At 39.5% G+C, this 16986-nt stretch overlaps 1 protein-coding gene across 3 annotated transcripts in view; it reads left to right on the forward strand.

Annotated features, from left to right (window-relative positions):
• ANKS1B (ankyrin repeat and sterile alpha motif domain containing 1B) overlaps positions 1 to 16986 on the forward strand; it is a 398734-nt gene that overhangs the window by 353526 nt on the left and 28222 nt on the right. For 2 of the 3 annotated variants that reach the window (XM_056481972.1, XM_056481973.1), the window contains 2 exons: positions 1892 to 2071; positions 12653 to 12724. In XM_056481972.1, the coding sequence (XP_056337947.1) occupies positions 1892 to 2071; positions 12653 to 12724 (252 nt within the window). Of the gene's footprint in view, positions 1 to 1891; positions 2072 to 12649; positions 12725 to 16986 lie in introns of all 3 variants that reach the window. The other variant, XM_056481971.1, reaches the window with a different exon arrangement.

A 16986-nucleotide genomic window follows, 5' to 3' on the forward strand; every position in this document is an offset into this window, starting at 1 on the left:
TACAAGCACCATGACTATGATGATATTAATCATCCTATCTTCAGAGCAGGATTGGTGAGAGTTTATGAGAGAGGTTGAGGCCACGAAATGAGGTGAGAATAAGATACTGACTGCACGAGAACTAATGATAGCACGGTGCTGAGCAGATGACAACACGCTGCACAGTCGAGGATCCATCTGTGCTGTGAAGGACAACTTTGAGAAAATAGCATAAAATCCTACAATGACATACTGTTCCATGATGCAGAGGCACAGTAATTCTTTTATTTCTTGAGTTGGTATTTCTTGTCTGTATTGCCTTGCCAGCAATCTTCCAGTATAGATCTCAGAGTGAATTTCCTCCGCATATGCAGTTTGATAAAATATGGAAAGCTCAGTGAGGGCTGGAATCTCTGTGTTCATCTGTCACTTTGATACACTGGTGGTCCCATCAGCCTGCAACAGTGGGTGAATCCTGATTCAGCACAGAGAGGTTACCCACCTGGCTGGAGCAGCAGGTAGCACTCACTAAAGAGGGTCTTGTTTGGTGCCCATGTACTTAGGTTATTTTCAGAGCAGAGGTGTGTGCACCATGTTGTTAGACCCAGGGAGGGTGGGTTTTAAAGATTATACCTCACCAAGCCTGCTGAGCATCTGCAGACTACAGCTTTTAAGAAGCTTTTAAATGGGCCAAATGTAGGTGGATTTTTGTGAAGGAGGGAAAAGATTATTCCTAAGAGGAAAATATTCTTTTCTTTGCCCTGGGAAATGTCAAGTGCTTGTCTCAGATCGTAGGAAAGCCAGAGAATTAAGAAAAAAAAAATAAAATCACAGTTAATTAAAAAGTACTAAAGAGCTATAATTTCCTAACATTTTTGTTGCTGGCAATGTGAAAAACACTAATCCGTTGCTGCAATTGCAAGGAATGCGGTCACTTGGACTCTTACACTTCAAATATTGACATCAGGCATTACTATGGCTTGAACTTTCCTTTCCATTTGGTAAAGATTACAACTGTCTGATTTCTTACACCAGATCTTATTTCTTAACAGCATGGAGTAAAGCACCTTGATGCTTTTCAGAACTGGGCTTGCTTCAGTGTAATAATGCATGAATTATCTGCTTTAATTCTCTCTTCAAATAAAAAGACAGAACTTTTTTACCTCCCACAGTGGAGCAGGTTTTTGCTTGCTCCACCATCCTCAAGTCCCCTGAAAATGTATAGCAGGATGACCTGTTTGTTTGTTTATTTATTAGGTGGCATTTATGTATCAATTCTATGTGGTGTTATCACAGTGATAGAAGGTTACAGCTCAGTAGCAGTAACAAGAAAAGCCAGGTAAAATATTTGTACTCTGATGCTTTCATGCATTCTAGGAAGTGGTATTTAGCTTGTGTCTGATATCTGGTACTTCAAGTTAAAATGGATGTTCTGCAAAACCTATAAAAATTGCAACAAAATGTCTATACTGTGTAAATGGACGTGCATTTATTTTTTTCCAGCAAGAGGTGTTGCTAGTGTTCAAATCACTTTCACTGCTCAGAGCAGCTGCTCAGAAGTGATGAGAATGTATTTCATCTTACAAATAGCTAATCCTAAATCATGGCTTTATTTGGGCCTTGACAAGAAGTAGCTCACTGTTTTATCTCTAGGAGAGAGTATATATTACACAAGGAGGTTTCAGGGAGGAAATTTGCCCACTAGTTCATGTAATCAGTGTACTATTTTTCCTTCTACATGGGCTCTGCACTGCAGGTAGCAAATCTCAAAAGTCCATCCACAATAACCTCTACTGCAGGAATTGTTCCATAATTTTTTTAGCGTGAGCAATTCAAATGCACTTTTAAATGTGTGATTTGGAGTCAGCAATATGCTGTTCTTCTTATGCTGCATTTTTCTTTCTCTCTCCAGGAACCCAGTGGTAACCACACTCCTCCTCAGTTGTCTCCATCACTCAGCCAAAGCACTTTCACTACTGGTGGCTCCCTGGACGTTCCCCACATTATCATGCAGGGCGATGCAAGGAGAAGAAGAAATGAAAACTATTTTGATGATATTCCCCGCTCAAAGCTGGAGAGGCAGATGGCACAGGTAGGACTAAAACCAGTACCACTAAAAGGCTGGGCTTTGCTGCTTTTGATTACAGGACTAATCCTGACCAGAGCACTGGCTTGTATAAGAGGGATGAGTTATAAACAGCAAAGGTTGACAATTTTTCCAAGCTGTCTGTTCCAGCACTCTGTATTTCAAACAGTGTAAATGTGTTGGTGTATAATTTCTCCTCAGAAATAGAGATTTGAGGGTGTTTAGATTCATGGACACTGAGATGAAGGTGGCTTCTGTGCACCAGTGTCCAGTCTTCCCCCAGCACCAACTCTGCCCCTAATTTTTGTAATAAAGTGCAGATTCCCGAAATTCTGAGGAAACCTAGATAAAAGTAAGCGTGCATCAATTCACTGCTGGAAACTCAGAGGACTTGAAGGGTGATGATTGCTGCATTTATTAATTGGAAGGGTCAGCATTCTGCAAAACTGTGATCTGGGGATATATTTTGATTATTAAAAAAAAAAAAAAATTAACTATGCAAAAAATTATTTGAACCGCGCTAGACTCAACTGGATGTTAAATCAAACTGTTCATGGAAGAAGGCTTCAAGTAGCTTCCATGTCTAAATTTTTTTCACCCAACCACTGAAAGAATACTGATAATTTTAAATTAAGCATGCATTGAGTGATGCCACAGAACCACATAGGATGGAAATGACCCTTCAGGTCTTCAACCCTTAACTCAGCACTGCCAAGTTCACCACTAAACCATGTCCCAAAGAACCACACCTAGATGTATTTTGAACAATTCCAGGGATGATGATTGAACCACTTCCCTGGACAGCTCACTCCAAAGCCTGACCACCCCTACAGTGAAGAAACTTTTCCTAATATTCAATCTAAAGTGCAGTAAATTATGCATGGACAGTGTGTTGGTGAAAATGCTTTAGGATGAGCTCAACTGGTTTTCAGTGACACCTGTGATGATCAGACAGCCAGGTCTTATGCTGCATGCTGGAAACAGGACTTTGATTTGCTGTCAGAAGCAGATGGGCAGCCAGGACAGTTCCTGGAGCAACTCATTCCACGAAGGAGCAGGTTGCTGCATGCTTCCCTGCATGAGGCTTCCCAGCAGTGTCTCTGCCTGCCACAACCCAAAATAGAGCCTCTGTCCAAAACTCAGCCTCAAAATGGAAACAGCTATGCAAATAACTGTATTATAATGAACAAAAGGCTGCAGTCTGTCAGCTAATTGCATGAACAAGAAGTAATTAAATAAACAAACAAAACAAGGTGCTGCCATTACCTGGGAACACAGAAACAAATTGAATTCCATTTGTTCAGAGGACATTTCTAGGGAAGTGAAATTGCATTTGGTTGGGTGGGGCTGTTGCCTTGCCCTTTTTTAATCTAATTTTCTGCTATATAATCTTCTTGTGCAGAATTAAGGAGAAAGTTGCTGAGTGAATGAGCTTGTTTTCAAACCAAAATCTGCTGGGCTTCTGTGGCAAGGATAAGGTTGAGCTGAAGTCCAGCAAAGAAAAGACAAGTTCCTAACATGAAAATATTTCTTGAAAATCGTGAAATTTAGGTATAAAATGCACACTTGCTTGTGACCAAATGCACTGGCATGTCTAATTAGTTCATTTTATTACTTTGTTCACAAATCCTATACTCACTACCTTCTTTAGTCACTAGCATTGAAGACAAAAAAATAAAACAAAACAAACAAAAAACCCCCTATGCTAACAATTCTTTCTGACTCTGTTTCACTCCTTTCTTTTGCTGATATTCCCAAGAGTTATGACATGCTCTTATAGGTGACACCTGGAGATTTTCTTTGTGCTGTTCAATGCTGCATTTCCAGGACTGATATGTTACATGTCCAAAGAGAAAACTGGGCAGTTGTTACTTAAACCACTCCACACTCCTGTAGAACCAATTAAGTGCTTAAGGGATTTTTTGTTGTTGTTGGGGTTTTTTTGGGGTTTTGCTTGGGTGGGTGGGTGGTTGGTTTTGGGAGGGATTTTTTTCTTATGTTTTTGTGGGGTTTTTGCTGGTTTTTTTTCTGTTGTTGTGGGAGTGTGTCCCCACTGAATGGATGACTCCAGTGCCTTCTCTCTAATTTTAACCATTGAATATAGTTGTCATCCTTTGGGACCCCTAGGGGAAAATGGATTCAGATGAAATCCATAAAACCATGGTTTGTGTTGTTCCCTGAACTCCAATCTGTTTGAAGTCTTTTTCAGCTCTGCCCCCAAATTCTGCATTGCTGATGTATGTAAAATTCCCTTTGACTTTAATGGGAAAGTCAATGACTCCCTCTGGTGATCATTCTCAACAAATTGGACTCACCCCATTAAGAGGCTAACCAGGGATTTCTTCAACCATTTTAGCCCAAAAATAGATTCTTAAATTTATTTTGTGCAATGTGTGCTCAGCCAAAATGAGCTAGATTTCCTTCAGCCTTTTCCCCCAAAGCCCACTTGAAATTAAACGTAAAATAATTGTTTCTGCGAAGTAAAGGAGATCCAACTGATTCTTACCATGAACCTTCTGCTCTGAGTGTTGTGGGTTTTTTGGTTTTTCTTTTATCTAGCAACTTTCTCCTTGCAATTTGCTGGTTCCTTTGGCTTGTGTCATTTCAGCAGCAACATCTGAACTGATACCAGTCCAGCTTCCCAGCTGAAATACTTCTTGCATACAAAATGATCTAGGATGATTATTGGAATTGCTTTGAGAATGTTCTTTGGTCTTAACCCTTTCTTTGCTAGGCTGTGTGCATGCTGCTGGATGAATCTGCATGTTTACTGGATGCTATAGTACACAAATGTGCAAAAGGACATCTTGGATGCTGTGATGTTTTGGAAGTGTTTTAGATATCTTCTTGATGATGAGATTTATGGCCTTGAAGAGAGAGGCCAACATGGTATTGAGAACTTACTTATTGTATTGCTTTCATTAACTTGATTTTATTTTAAAAATGTTAGAATAAGACTAACTTATCCTTAATTTAAAATCTGAAGATATTTTGATGAAACTGGATGTTTCCATCTTTACTATGGCCTGTGTTTTCCTAAACTGTTACAGGGATTCATCAAGCATGTTGATCTTTGCATCAATCAACCAGTATTTCTTAAACAATGAGCACAGCAGCTTAAATCTGTTTTCCTTTGATGTGTTAGATGTGTTTAAACAGTTCTCTAAACCATAATCAAATTTGCTTGTAAGTAATACAACTCTTTGTTTCCTGGAGGAAGCACTGATTTAAATTTACTTAATGTGGGTGGTTTTGTCTCAAGGCCAGCATGTACCTTCATTTACAGTTCCCTAGCAGACTGTTTGTGACCTAAGGGGAAAATCATAATATAAACAATGAGTCTAACCAGTTAAGATTCCCCAGTGGAATAGGTTTGGTCATCCAACTCCCCATTTGATCATCCAGCTCCAAAAGTCTGTGAAGTCTGGTTGTATAAATCATAACTGCCAAAATGGTAATACAGAAGGTTGTGAGATGGTTTGTTTTCCAAAAAAAAAAAAAAAAAAAAAAAAAAAAAAAAAGGGAAAAAAATCTAGAAAGAAATGAGTAGTCTGAGTCACCATTAGCTGTGGATGTTGAATTTTGAGCCTGCAAACTGTAGGTTAGTATGATCAAATTAACGGAGTTTAAAATAGCTGAGGTTGTTCTTAAGATTGCCTGAACCTTTAAAATAGAACTGAAATCACACAGGCAAAGCTTGGGTACTTTGGAACCAAAACTGGTGGGAGGAGGAGTCCCATTGAAGGGACTGAGCTCTTCATTCACCCCTGGGGACAGCTCCAGCCTGTGTCTGTCTCTGGTAGTGGGTCAGGTAAGTTTTCTAGTAGGATAAATCTAGTCATGGCCCATATGGGGCACCCCAGAGAGATGTGATGGAAGGAAATCTTTTAAGATCTGAGAAAGCTGAAAAACTTATTCACTAAGGCTCACAGGAGAGGTTCTTTCCCAGAGTTGCTGAACTCAGACTTGATTTTTTAAGCCTTTCTGGGTGTTTCAGTCACATGGTCTGAGGGCTCTTGGTTTTTTAAACAATTTTTAAATATTTTTTTTCATAAGATGCAAGATAGCTTAAATGTAAGGTCCTTGAAATGACTGCACAGTAAGTGTGAAGAAAATCTGTCCTGATTCTTCTGTTGGGATTTTACCTTTTAATATTATTTTGTAAGATAGAATAATTCACTGATGGGTTAGGATTGATATGCAGGGAACAATCTTTTAAATTGATTTAGTACAACAGATCCTTTACCTACAGAATAGGAGAACTGTCATAAAAACAAACAAACAAAAAAACCCAGAATTAGCAAAGGCAGGTTTATATTAAAATTGTGAAATAATTTTGCTTCTTTCTGAAATAATACCTTCAACTCAGCAATGCCTTCCAAATACTTCACAGATACTAATGTATTTGTATTTCCAGTGCACTGTGGGGCTGTGATTTAAAATCATACTTTCCATTTTTCAGCTAGGAAAGCTGACATACAGGGATGTTGCAGGTTGAGTAAGATGACATAGAAAATCTGAAGGAGCCAAAAATAAAGAAGTCATCTTTATTTTTGTAACTTTAAACCACAGTAAGACATTTTTATTTACTTGTTTCATGTTTGTTTTCCCATCTCCTCTGCTTTTGAAGGATTTAAAGATTACTGTGAATGAGGAAAAATATGCCCAAGAGAATACTGGTGTGTAAAATGAGATTATCTAAGAAGCAATGAAGGTTTTTTTATCAATGGTTGAGATTACTCATGAAATAACAGAATTCTTTACTAGTTGATTTATGAAGCAATAAGTACAAAAATATGGTTGTATAGATTCATTCTCTTGTTACTTCTTAGGCTACTTATTTCCATTTTTTATAAGCATAAAATAGTTTATGTTGTGAGGATAAATAGATAGCTATCTAAAAAAAAAGAAGCCAAATCCAAACAAAATGCATATTTTGTTCATATTTTAGGTGCATTATATTTTTAATATGGAGAGATAACTGAACTGTGACATCAATTTAACATCAAAAGAAAAATGCTTAACTAAATCTATTGCTGGCAGTTATATTTGTAATTCACATAGATGCAAATGCCATAGACAGCTGTATCTTGATCTGTAAATTTCAGCTTGTTTTCATCCCTAGATCCCTTGAGAATTGTGCATTTCATAGAATCACAGAACCATCACTGGGCTGGATCATCCAGTTCCACCCTCCCTGCTCTGAGCAGGGACACCTCCCACTAGAGCAGGTTTCTCATAGCCCCATCCCACATGGCCTTGAACACTTCCATGGATGGGGTATCCAGCACTTCTCTGAACAATAAAGACATTATAAAAAATCTACTTAATTTCTGCTTGAATAGAAAGAGAGAATTTTTTCAAAAATTTTACAGAAGCTTCAGCAAATGGAATTAAGGAAGCTGCTTCTATATCTAGTATTAATGATCTAAACTTTAATAGTAAATACTACACCAAGAAAAGGACAAATCTTCTTCATTAATTTACTGGTTTTCACACTCAGTCTTGTGGACTAGAAGGTCTACATTGAAAAGATTGTATGAAAACTGATTTTTAATATCTAACATATATATTTTTGATCTGCTGGGAAAAAACTGTTCTTAGAGTTTGGGGTGCTTTTCTGAAAGAGCATTTTTGTTGTTTGGAGATATTTTTTTGCAGAAAGGTGGATACCTGTAGTCTGATAATCTTCACTGGTGTTTGCCCAGAGGTTTGTATCTCCTCTGCAGGGCTAAGAGGCTGGGGTACACTGGGAGCTGGCAGCACCAGCAGAAGGGGTGCTGGCAATGAGAAGGAGCTCACACCTATCACCCACTTCTTGCTGAAAGACAGCCAGTCCAAGGGGCCCAGTTCTTGTCTGGAAACTTTCATGTAAAGTATTTTCAGGAGAAGCAGAAGAAATAAATCGATGTAAAACATGTAATTCTTCTAATAAGAAGTGATATTTCAAGTTTCTGCTTCTCTGAAAGAAATGCAAACTGCAAATTTCACTCTTCATCTCTGAAGATTTTTTTTTTTTTTTAAGGAGAATTTGCAGTTATTTCTGCTAGTAAGGCAAGTTCTCCCCAGAGCTTTGAGAACATTCAGGGATGCAACATCTACTTTTATTAAATACCAGAGGTTTTTTATATAGGAGAAGGAAATTCAGTGAAGGGCCACTGAGATGGCTGGGAGCTGAAGCAGTTGCCCTCTGAGGAGAGTCTGCACAAGCAGGGCTGGCTGGAGGAGACATGGCTTTGGAAGAGGGGCTCAGGACACCACCAGGAGCTCTCTCCCCATATGGACAAGCAGGGGGACAGGTTGTTCATAGTGTCTGTCCAGTCTCTGTCCTTAAGGTTTTCAAGACCTGACAGGATGAAGCCCTGAGCAATCTGTCTCATCTCACAGCTGTTCCTGCTTTGAGCTGGAGTTGGAGGAGCTTTCCTGAGCTTCCTTGCAGCATGATTTATCCTGTGATTTATATCCTTATTCTTTTGAAAGACTGCTCTATCTAATTTGAACTATACTGAGACTTTCAGATCTTTGTTGATATCCCTCAACCTAAATCATTTTGCTAATTTATTTGCTATTTGATTTTTCTGTGTAATCCTACATTTCATCTGACTGATCTCTAGTTCATCAGATCTGTTTTCAGTTCTTACCCCATTTTGAGAAGATCCTAACTTCTGGATCTTCCTTAGAGAGCCCTGGCACTCCTCCAAGCCACAGCATGGAGCAGGTCCCTGCAGATTGCCTCAACATGTTCAGCCCATTTGTGCTTAAATACCAATAATCATTCTTGAAACATGCTGCATCAGGAGTCCACAGTGTCCATGTCTTGCTCTGCTTCTCCTTGCTGCTGCTGACTTAATTGGCCAGTTTTCCAACACAGGAAGGAAATTTGATCTGACATGATTCACACTGAAGAACCTCATTATGAACATCTTGAATTTTTCTTGGCACATAGAAGATGTCTTGGTAGCACATGGCCAGCAATATTGCACTTTTCCTTTGTTATTCTCAATAATGTATGCATAGATATAAATATAAATATGCACATGCATACATATATTCCTGAGTGCCTGTTTCAGATGGCCAGGAGCAATGTCAGAGGGTCATGAGAACCAGGGCATGGTGGCTGGATTTTTAAACATTTCTAATCACTTGCTCTGCAGTTAGGCTGGCTGGAACCTTCTGAACCTTCCTTTGCTCCCATTTTAAATATTCCTTTAGCCCTTCTTTGGTCCTTTAGTATCTTCTATGACTTTTAAAGCATAATTACTCCTAATTTAGGTAAATCTTTAACATCTCCTAACGTGCCACTGAGTGAAATTCATTGAGCTGTAATGAATATAATGAATACATCTGGATTGCCTTCCACCCAGCTCCTGCCCCTCCTGTGTGTGCTGTTCAGGTATTTTTTCTGCCACTTTCCTCTCCTTAGAAAGCATATGATTTCTATGATCAGTCTTAAAATTACTCTCTTCAGATTATCAGCCATGTTTTCCTAGACTTTAAGGAGGAAGCCTAAAGTTTTCTCTGGATAAATCTTTTTAACCTTCCTTTGCCCCTCCTGCCTGTCAGAGTTGGATTCCACCATGATTAGACAGGGAAACCTTTTCTGCATGGGACACCACAAAAAGGATATGATAGCAGAGTCTTGCTGTGACATTACTTGTAAGCATTTATCTTTTGGGAAGTATTGAGATAATGGCATGTTTGATACTAATCAGACAGTTGTTTTGCTCTTCTTTGCCATATTACTTAGGAAAATGTTCTTCATTAAACTCTTTCACAGAACCTCTGTGTCAGTGGTATTGGGTGCCCAGGTGTATTTGTGTTTATTGTAGTGGAAGTGTATGCACAGATTGAATTCTTTAGGGTTTTTTTGAGAGCATATGTTTTGGGAGATGAAAATTGTGAATGTTTGAAGTCTAATCCCCATTCTTCCTTCTACTGCCTATTTTTTGGCCTCAGATAATCACTTAACCTTTTTCCTTGCCTTGGTTGCTTCCTCTCCACCACAGGGATATGCAGCTTTAGGTACTTCTGAGCATTTCATAATTCATTAACAATTTAAAGTACTTTGAAGATATAAAATATGTATATAGTAAATGCTAAATATTTCTACAATGGTGCAAGGAAAAGGTTGATTTCTGAATTTGAATTCATTACCATCCATAAAATTAATGTTCCATCTGCACTGCATTTTAGTACCTTAGTCATTCAAACATTAATGAATGCAAAACTGAGTAATGAGTTTTGCACTGCTGCCCTTCTGACTGGGCAATCCTGGAGTTGTGGGAAATTCTCAGTCTCTGCTGCTCTGCTTGATTTATTGTTGATTGTATTTAAAGATGGTTTCAACCTTCAAACCTTTAATTCTGGAGATAGATCTGTTTGTTGGGGGAAGTTCACTTGAACAGTTCTTGAAGCAGAGACTTGGACCCCAAACTTGTGTGTTTCCATCTGGGAGAAGATGGGCTGGGGAGGGAGAGGCAGGATGGGTACCACTGACAAGTGTGAGAGGATTAATTCCCTGCCCTGTTTTTAAAGGGAGCAGCACACAGGTGTTGCAGGGTTACCTGTCCCTGAGTTAGCACAGGGCAGCTGAAGGACTGAGCTGGCTGAGGCCCCATGCCAATCCCTTAAGGCAAGTCCTCAGGAGGGGCAGGATTTAAGGACACACTTTTGTCTCAAGAATATCACAATACTGAGAAGTGGCTTCACAATGTGACAGCATCATGGCAACCCCTTGCCAGCTCTGGGGAGAAATAAAATATCTGCAGTATCCTGCTGCATCCCTTGCTGCTTTCAGTACCTCAGAATAGCAGTGCAGTCAGTTTTCTTGACTACCTTAATTACCAGATGCTTGGGCATGCTGGACCAGCATGGAACTGCCTTTTCTTTGCCCTTCTCTTGAAAAGCAGAGGCACAATCTTCTGCCATGGATTCCTACTTAGGAATCTTCCCCTCCTCAGGCAAACAGATATAGGCATCACAGCCACGGGGATGGCCAAAACATCCAGAAGTCAGTTTGCTTGACACACACAGAAAAATGTAATTGGTAACCACTAGTGCAGTGTCCTAAGGATGGCACAGCAGAAGAAGCTGCAGCAGTGTTTTGCTGCTGGCCTTGCACTGAGACTATGTGTTCATCACATATATAAGGACTAATTTGTAGTAAGTTGCAGGGGATGAGGTAGAAGAATGGACAAAAGTCAAAGTCTTAATTAGCTAATGCTATCAAAATATAGAGCCCTGCACATCATGAAGGAGAAGCAAAGAACTCTGAAAACAAGATGCAGGAGTGAAATTAAACACATATGTAAAAGTTTTAAAATTACTGAAGGTGGGGGAAGGGGTGTGTGCTCATGCATTTTAGATGATGAAGGGAATAAGGGACAATTAACAACATTAGACAGCCACCAGGCTGTCTGGCAGCTCTCTGTAGTCAGTCCAGAGGATGCCAGGCTTCCCTGACAGTAACCAGAAGTGGTAACTTACTCTGTTGGCAGCCAGGGTGCAGGCTACAAAAGGTAAGAGAAAGTGTCTTATATATTTTAAGAAGACTTGCATTTCTGTGGGTTGATTTGAGCATTAGTGCTGAATTCCTGCTGCTGCTGCTGACAAAAACCAGCAATGCACGTTCTTGATGTTGTTAAATTACTGATATATTAATTGCTGTCTCTTCTGGATGCTGCAGTTGTATTTTTCATGTCTGTTTATTGCCTTTTGTTGCTGCCTGCTGAAGATAGCGTGGGCAGATCCTATGTCTGATGCTTGGTTTTAGTTGCCTGGCTACTGTAAAATGTTATTTTAGCTTTTGCTGAGGTGCCACAGATGCTTTATTGATGATTGTCCAAACAAGGAAATATATAAAAGATGCTAGTGAATGCTGTGCCTGCCTAGTTCTGCTGCTTTTGCTAGAGATGCTACCATATGCATACTTTGGTTCACTACTACAGTTTCTCTGTATAATGTAGAGGGTAGGCTGGAACCTTCCATTTACACACTAGGGTCATGGTCAATGCCAAAGGTAATATTATCTGTATCTTAGTATGCAAACTGTTGTTGGGAGGAGATGGTGGGCAGCTGCTTTACTAAATTGCAATGCATTCATTTCTGGTAATTGTTATAAAGAAAATGTATTTTTCCTGTTGATTGTGCTGCCCGATTTTTCCCTTCCTTTCTCCCTGTAAATGTCTCCAACATAGAGAGATTTAAGTCTCAAAACTTACTTGGCATGTTGACTTCAAACTTCTTTCCTGCCAAAAACTGAAAGTAACCAGTATTACTTCTGCTCTAGGCAGTTTCTATTTATGCTTGTATAACTTTATCTCTTTACATCATGAGCACTTCTGACTATATTGTTTTCTTGTACTCGCAGTCTGAAACCTCTTCTAAAGTCTCTGAATAAGCTATGTTTCTATTCAGTCAGTCCAAAAATATTTTGTCAGCAAATAAATGAAAGAATTACTTTTTACAACTGTTTTACTTCGTTCTTTAGTATTATTGCAAGCCTTTTCTTAATTATTCTTGCCTCTTGGCAGCTGCAGTGCACTAACATTTACAAGATGAGATACAGTTTTCTGTTTATATTAGCAGTCTTCGGTCTGTGAGATCTGGACCAACCAGAATGCAGGATATCCTTTCTCCTCGATCCATCAGGTCCATAATGTAAGCCACAGTGGTGAATGGCTGTGTTGTCCCTCCATGGATGTTGAGTCTGTTGCCTTGGTGTTGCCGTGTCGCGGCGGCGCGGTTTGTGTCGTGCCGTGTGGCTGGGGTGTGTGGGCTCCCTGGGGACAGGGACACTGCCAGCAGCCTCCTCAAAGCTCAGGGGGGCTTTGAGTCCTGTTCCTCGTGTTTTTGTCCGCTCCCTCCTGCCAAGCGGAAACCGTGGGAGCGGCCGGGTTCGCACGGTTTCGCCCCGCGCTGTCTTGTGCTGCCCTCCCTGTGTTGGTCCGTGGGCTTTGCCCAGCTGAGGTTACACAGCCTTTGCAGAGGCACTCTGGGGGAGTTGGAGGCGATGCCAATGGGTTTTGTCGCTTCTGTGGCGGTCACAAGCGCTGTGCACGGGAGAGCATCCATCCTGCAGCGCGCTGAGGACGACAGCCAGTTGTTCAGCAGAGTATTTGAGAGCAGCTGTAGATTTCTCCTAATTCTCTCATGCCTCCTTGGAACACTTCTGCCAGAGAGGGGTCATTTGGGCATCAGAAGGATTTTAAATCTGAAGTACACCATGAACCTGTTTCCACTATTTCAAAAGCCAAACATTTAAGGAGCTAAAAAAAATTGTCTTCTTCTAGGAACTAAAACACAAGCAAATAATGAGGACTCGACTGGTCTGCAGAACATTTAAAAATTTTACAGGGAAAGAATTATAAACGTTTCAGCCAGAACTGTTGTATCCATGTGTGCTCCAATTTGCTGTTGTCATGGTGACTAATACACGTTACCATAACTAGGCATGAGGCTTAACAGGTGAAAAGTTATAAGATGCCGTCCTTGTTAAAAATAACTACATTCAAACCACTCAAAACCAGACCTTCTTGGTTTTTTTCTTCCTTTTAGCATGGAGTCTTTTTAACTTGACATTTTTATAAAAAGATGAGGGAGGTGTTAGATTTTTATAGATTTAGTGAGGTTACTTCTTATCTGCGACTATCTCTGCATCCAGGTGCCTTTAATATGAGTCAAACACACTTTTGAGAGAATGGGATAAGATAGGAAAATGTGCAGCAATTGTAGAAAAAATGGTAGAGGAAATAATAGCTGTAGTCTGCTTTGTAGCTCATTTGACATCAAGCATCCAGCCCTTCCTAGAGCACTGAGAAGTGCATATCTGCCCATTTTGGGGGCTAGGAAACACTGCAAGAGCACAAGGTATTGTTCTCTAAGGCTATTAAAAGTTGTCATTGCAAAAGGATTGAATCCTTACCTCTCTGGCACCTGCCTTAAGACCATTTTCTGATTTTAAATTCTTTATCTGCAAAATGTGGAAGAAAAAAAAATCTTCTTTTTCAAAATAGCTGAGGCCAAAGAGAGGAAAGGTGCTGGTTAAAGTCATAGGGAGGTTGGAATACTAAACCACAGGCAGTACAGCAAAAACCATGTGATAAATTGCACAGCTGTCTGATGAGCTGTAAAGTTAGATGAGGAAGAAATTATCTCTTGCCTTTCTACTTCATCAGAGAGATAAATATCTCCATCCATATATTGTGTCATAAAAAATACATAAGCTTAAATGTTTGATTATTTCTTATAATTGCAAATTAAATATTCAAACCAGAAAATCCTTATCCTATCATATCTATTTTTAAAGCTTAAATCAAACATTATAGTTGGTCTTGCACAGCAATTTCTGTACCACTTGAAAAGTGTATTAGGTGCTTTTGAAGGACCTGAATCTCAATACATCACCCATAAATTGTTCCACATCAACTCCTCAGATTTAGGACTAGTAGTAATTAATTTTTCCACCCTGGCTTGGAACTTGTGGTTTCAAGTCTTCTCTAGGTCAAAGATGGTCCTATTTTGTATTTTACCTGATGTTAGATGTCACAATCACATCCTAAATCTCAGAATTCCAGTATCTGACTAGAGCCAGTCAGCTGAGAAGATCCCTTTCTTCTTGGTAGGGTTTTTAGACACAGATTTATGGATGTATTTAGATGTCTAAATCTTGTTTAAAAGCTTTTCTTCCTTAAAAAAAAAAAAAAAAAAAAAAAGAAAAAGAGGAAAGGAAATTGCATGGGGAATATGTAATAGGAATTAGACTTCTAAACATCTTCATGGATCTGGGCTTTGGAGACTACCCTGTTACAATTCAGTCTAAATAGGTTATGAACACTAACAGTAGTACTGTTTAAAAGTCTAAGGAGTTTGGTAAGAAACAAAAGGAAAGGAAACCAGGAGCCACTTCTGCTGAATATTAAAAAATACCTATGATACAGCTGTAAAAGAAAATATTGACTATCTATAATGTCTTCTCCATCCATCATAATAATCTCTATCTATGTGTTTAATTTTATGCGCTTTTCATAGTAGCTGGTCCCTCTACAAGACACATGGAAATACATGAAAGGCCTCCAGGGGCAGTGGTCTGACAGGAGCAGCAGAAATCCTGTATGTCTGCATTGCCCTAACCTCAGCTCTATTGCATGTTTAGGACATCCTGGAGATGTGTAGAGTAATTTTGGCAATTCTATTTTGTCTAATTTAAAGGAGTAGGTAATAGGATGATCATATTTATAGAGCATTCAATGGATACAAACATGGTGTCCACAAAGTCCCACTAAGTTTCTCATACACTAGTTTTATTAGTCTGGTTGAAGATTATTTCTAATTTCTTTATCAAATTGAGGAGGTAATCAGAGGTAATCATTGTTCCTCCTTTTCTGCCCTTTATTTACAGACAGAAACAATGCAGTTCTCTATGCTTTTCACACTTTATATGGAAAAGGGGAACAAACTGTAAAATTATGTACTCACTTTACTCCCTGCTTAATTTGGCAGTGCTATCTCTTTCCTGCATGTGTCCTGCATTTCCTGAGCAGTGCAACAGAAGGGTTTGGAGCACTACCCCTGGTCACTTGTTCAGTACAAGTTCTGGTCCCAGCTCTGATCCCATCCCTGTGCTTCCTTGGTACAGAGATGTACTTTTGCAGCTTTTCTGTCCTGAATTTTCTCCCTGTCCACATAGAAATCTTCTGCTAAATGGCCAGGATGTACCTCCTGAGCTCTGCTTCCTTACACAGAACATGCAGGAGTGTATCTTTATTTGGGGGAAAAAACAAAACTAAAACAAGTGGCCTGTTAGCTGTGACCTTGAACATTCATAAGAGACAGCTGAACACAGTGTGAGAATTTGTGATGGGCTCAGTCCATCTTCTCTTGCTGTCAGACTCCACTAATAAGGATGCAGATCCTTGCCCCTTGTAATATGATGGAAACCTTATTTTATAAGAACTGCCTCATAAAGAAATCGAATTCCCACTTCAGATAAAATAAGATAGAAAATTTTTATGCATTAGTGGCCAGAAGGATTCACTTTTGTGGATGCAAACTGACAAAAATTGGAGCAATTCCTGCTGCTGCTTTCCTTTCAAAATCTGATGCTGAAGTCATATCCATGGCATATAGGCAACTTAACTAGGCAAAACAGAAATTACAGTACTGTGTAATTGGTAGATTTGCTAATGGTGTCACCAGTAACTGGGTTCATTGTTTTATGTTCTCTTGCTTGAAGTTGCCATAATGGCAGGGTAATGTTGATGTTTCCAGATTTATCTCATGCTTTTTGTTGCAGAGCTGTACAAATGCGTGTCATTTTGTTATTTTGTGACACATGAAAATGATGTACTTGTTCTGTTGACTCTGTCCTGACTTAATTAGTAAGATGTGATGGTTTGCCAGACTTTGAATGTCTTCGATAAGATCTTTTTCATGTGTTTTTGATGCTTAACTTCTTTTTGCTATAAAAGTCTGAACTTCTAGCCATGTTCTGTGTGAAATGCTGATGACAATTCCTTGTCAGTTTCAACACATATTTTAACAATATGGAATACATAGAAAATACACAGAGATAAGTGCAGGTAAAGAAAGAAGTAGCACAATCCAAACTGAAATTATCATATAGGAAAGGGTAAAATAGTTTGGGAGAGAATGGGCAGGAGAAGAAGGAGGATCAGGAAGTACAAGTGTGATTGCAAAAAGACAGAGCTGTGAGAAGAGGAGAACTGAGAGGCAGTCCAGACCAGACAGGATAGGAGAGAAGTGAGGGTGGTGGCAGAGGGAAGAGGGCTTAGGAATAGGAGAAGTCCCTCCAGGGGTCATTTTCAGTGAAAGTGAGCTGGTCAATAGACCTGCAAGGTAAAAGGAGGCCCTAAGGATGTGTCAGTTCAGGTTCCATGGAGCCATGACCACAAATACACAAA

The sequence above is a fragment of the Oenanthe melanoleuca genome, chromosome 1A, assembly GCF_029582105.1.
Source record: "Oenanthe melanoleuca isolate GR-GAL-2019-014 chromosome 1A, OMel1.0, whole genome shotgun sequence".
Classification (NCBI taxonomy): Eukaryota; Metazoa; Chordata; class Aves; order Passeriformes; family Muscicapidae; genus Oenanthe; species Oenanthe melanoleuca.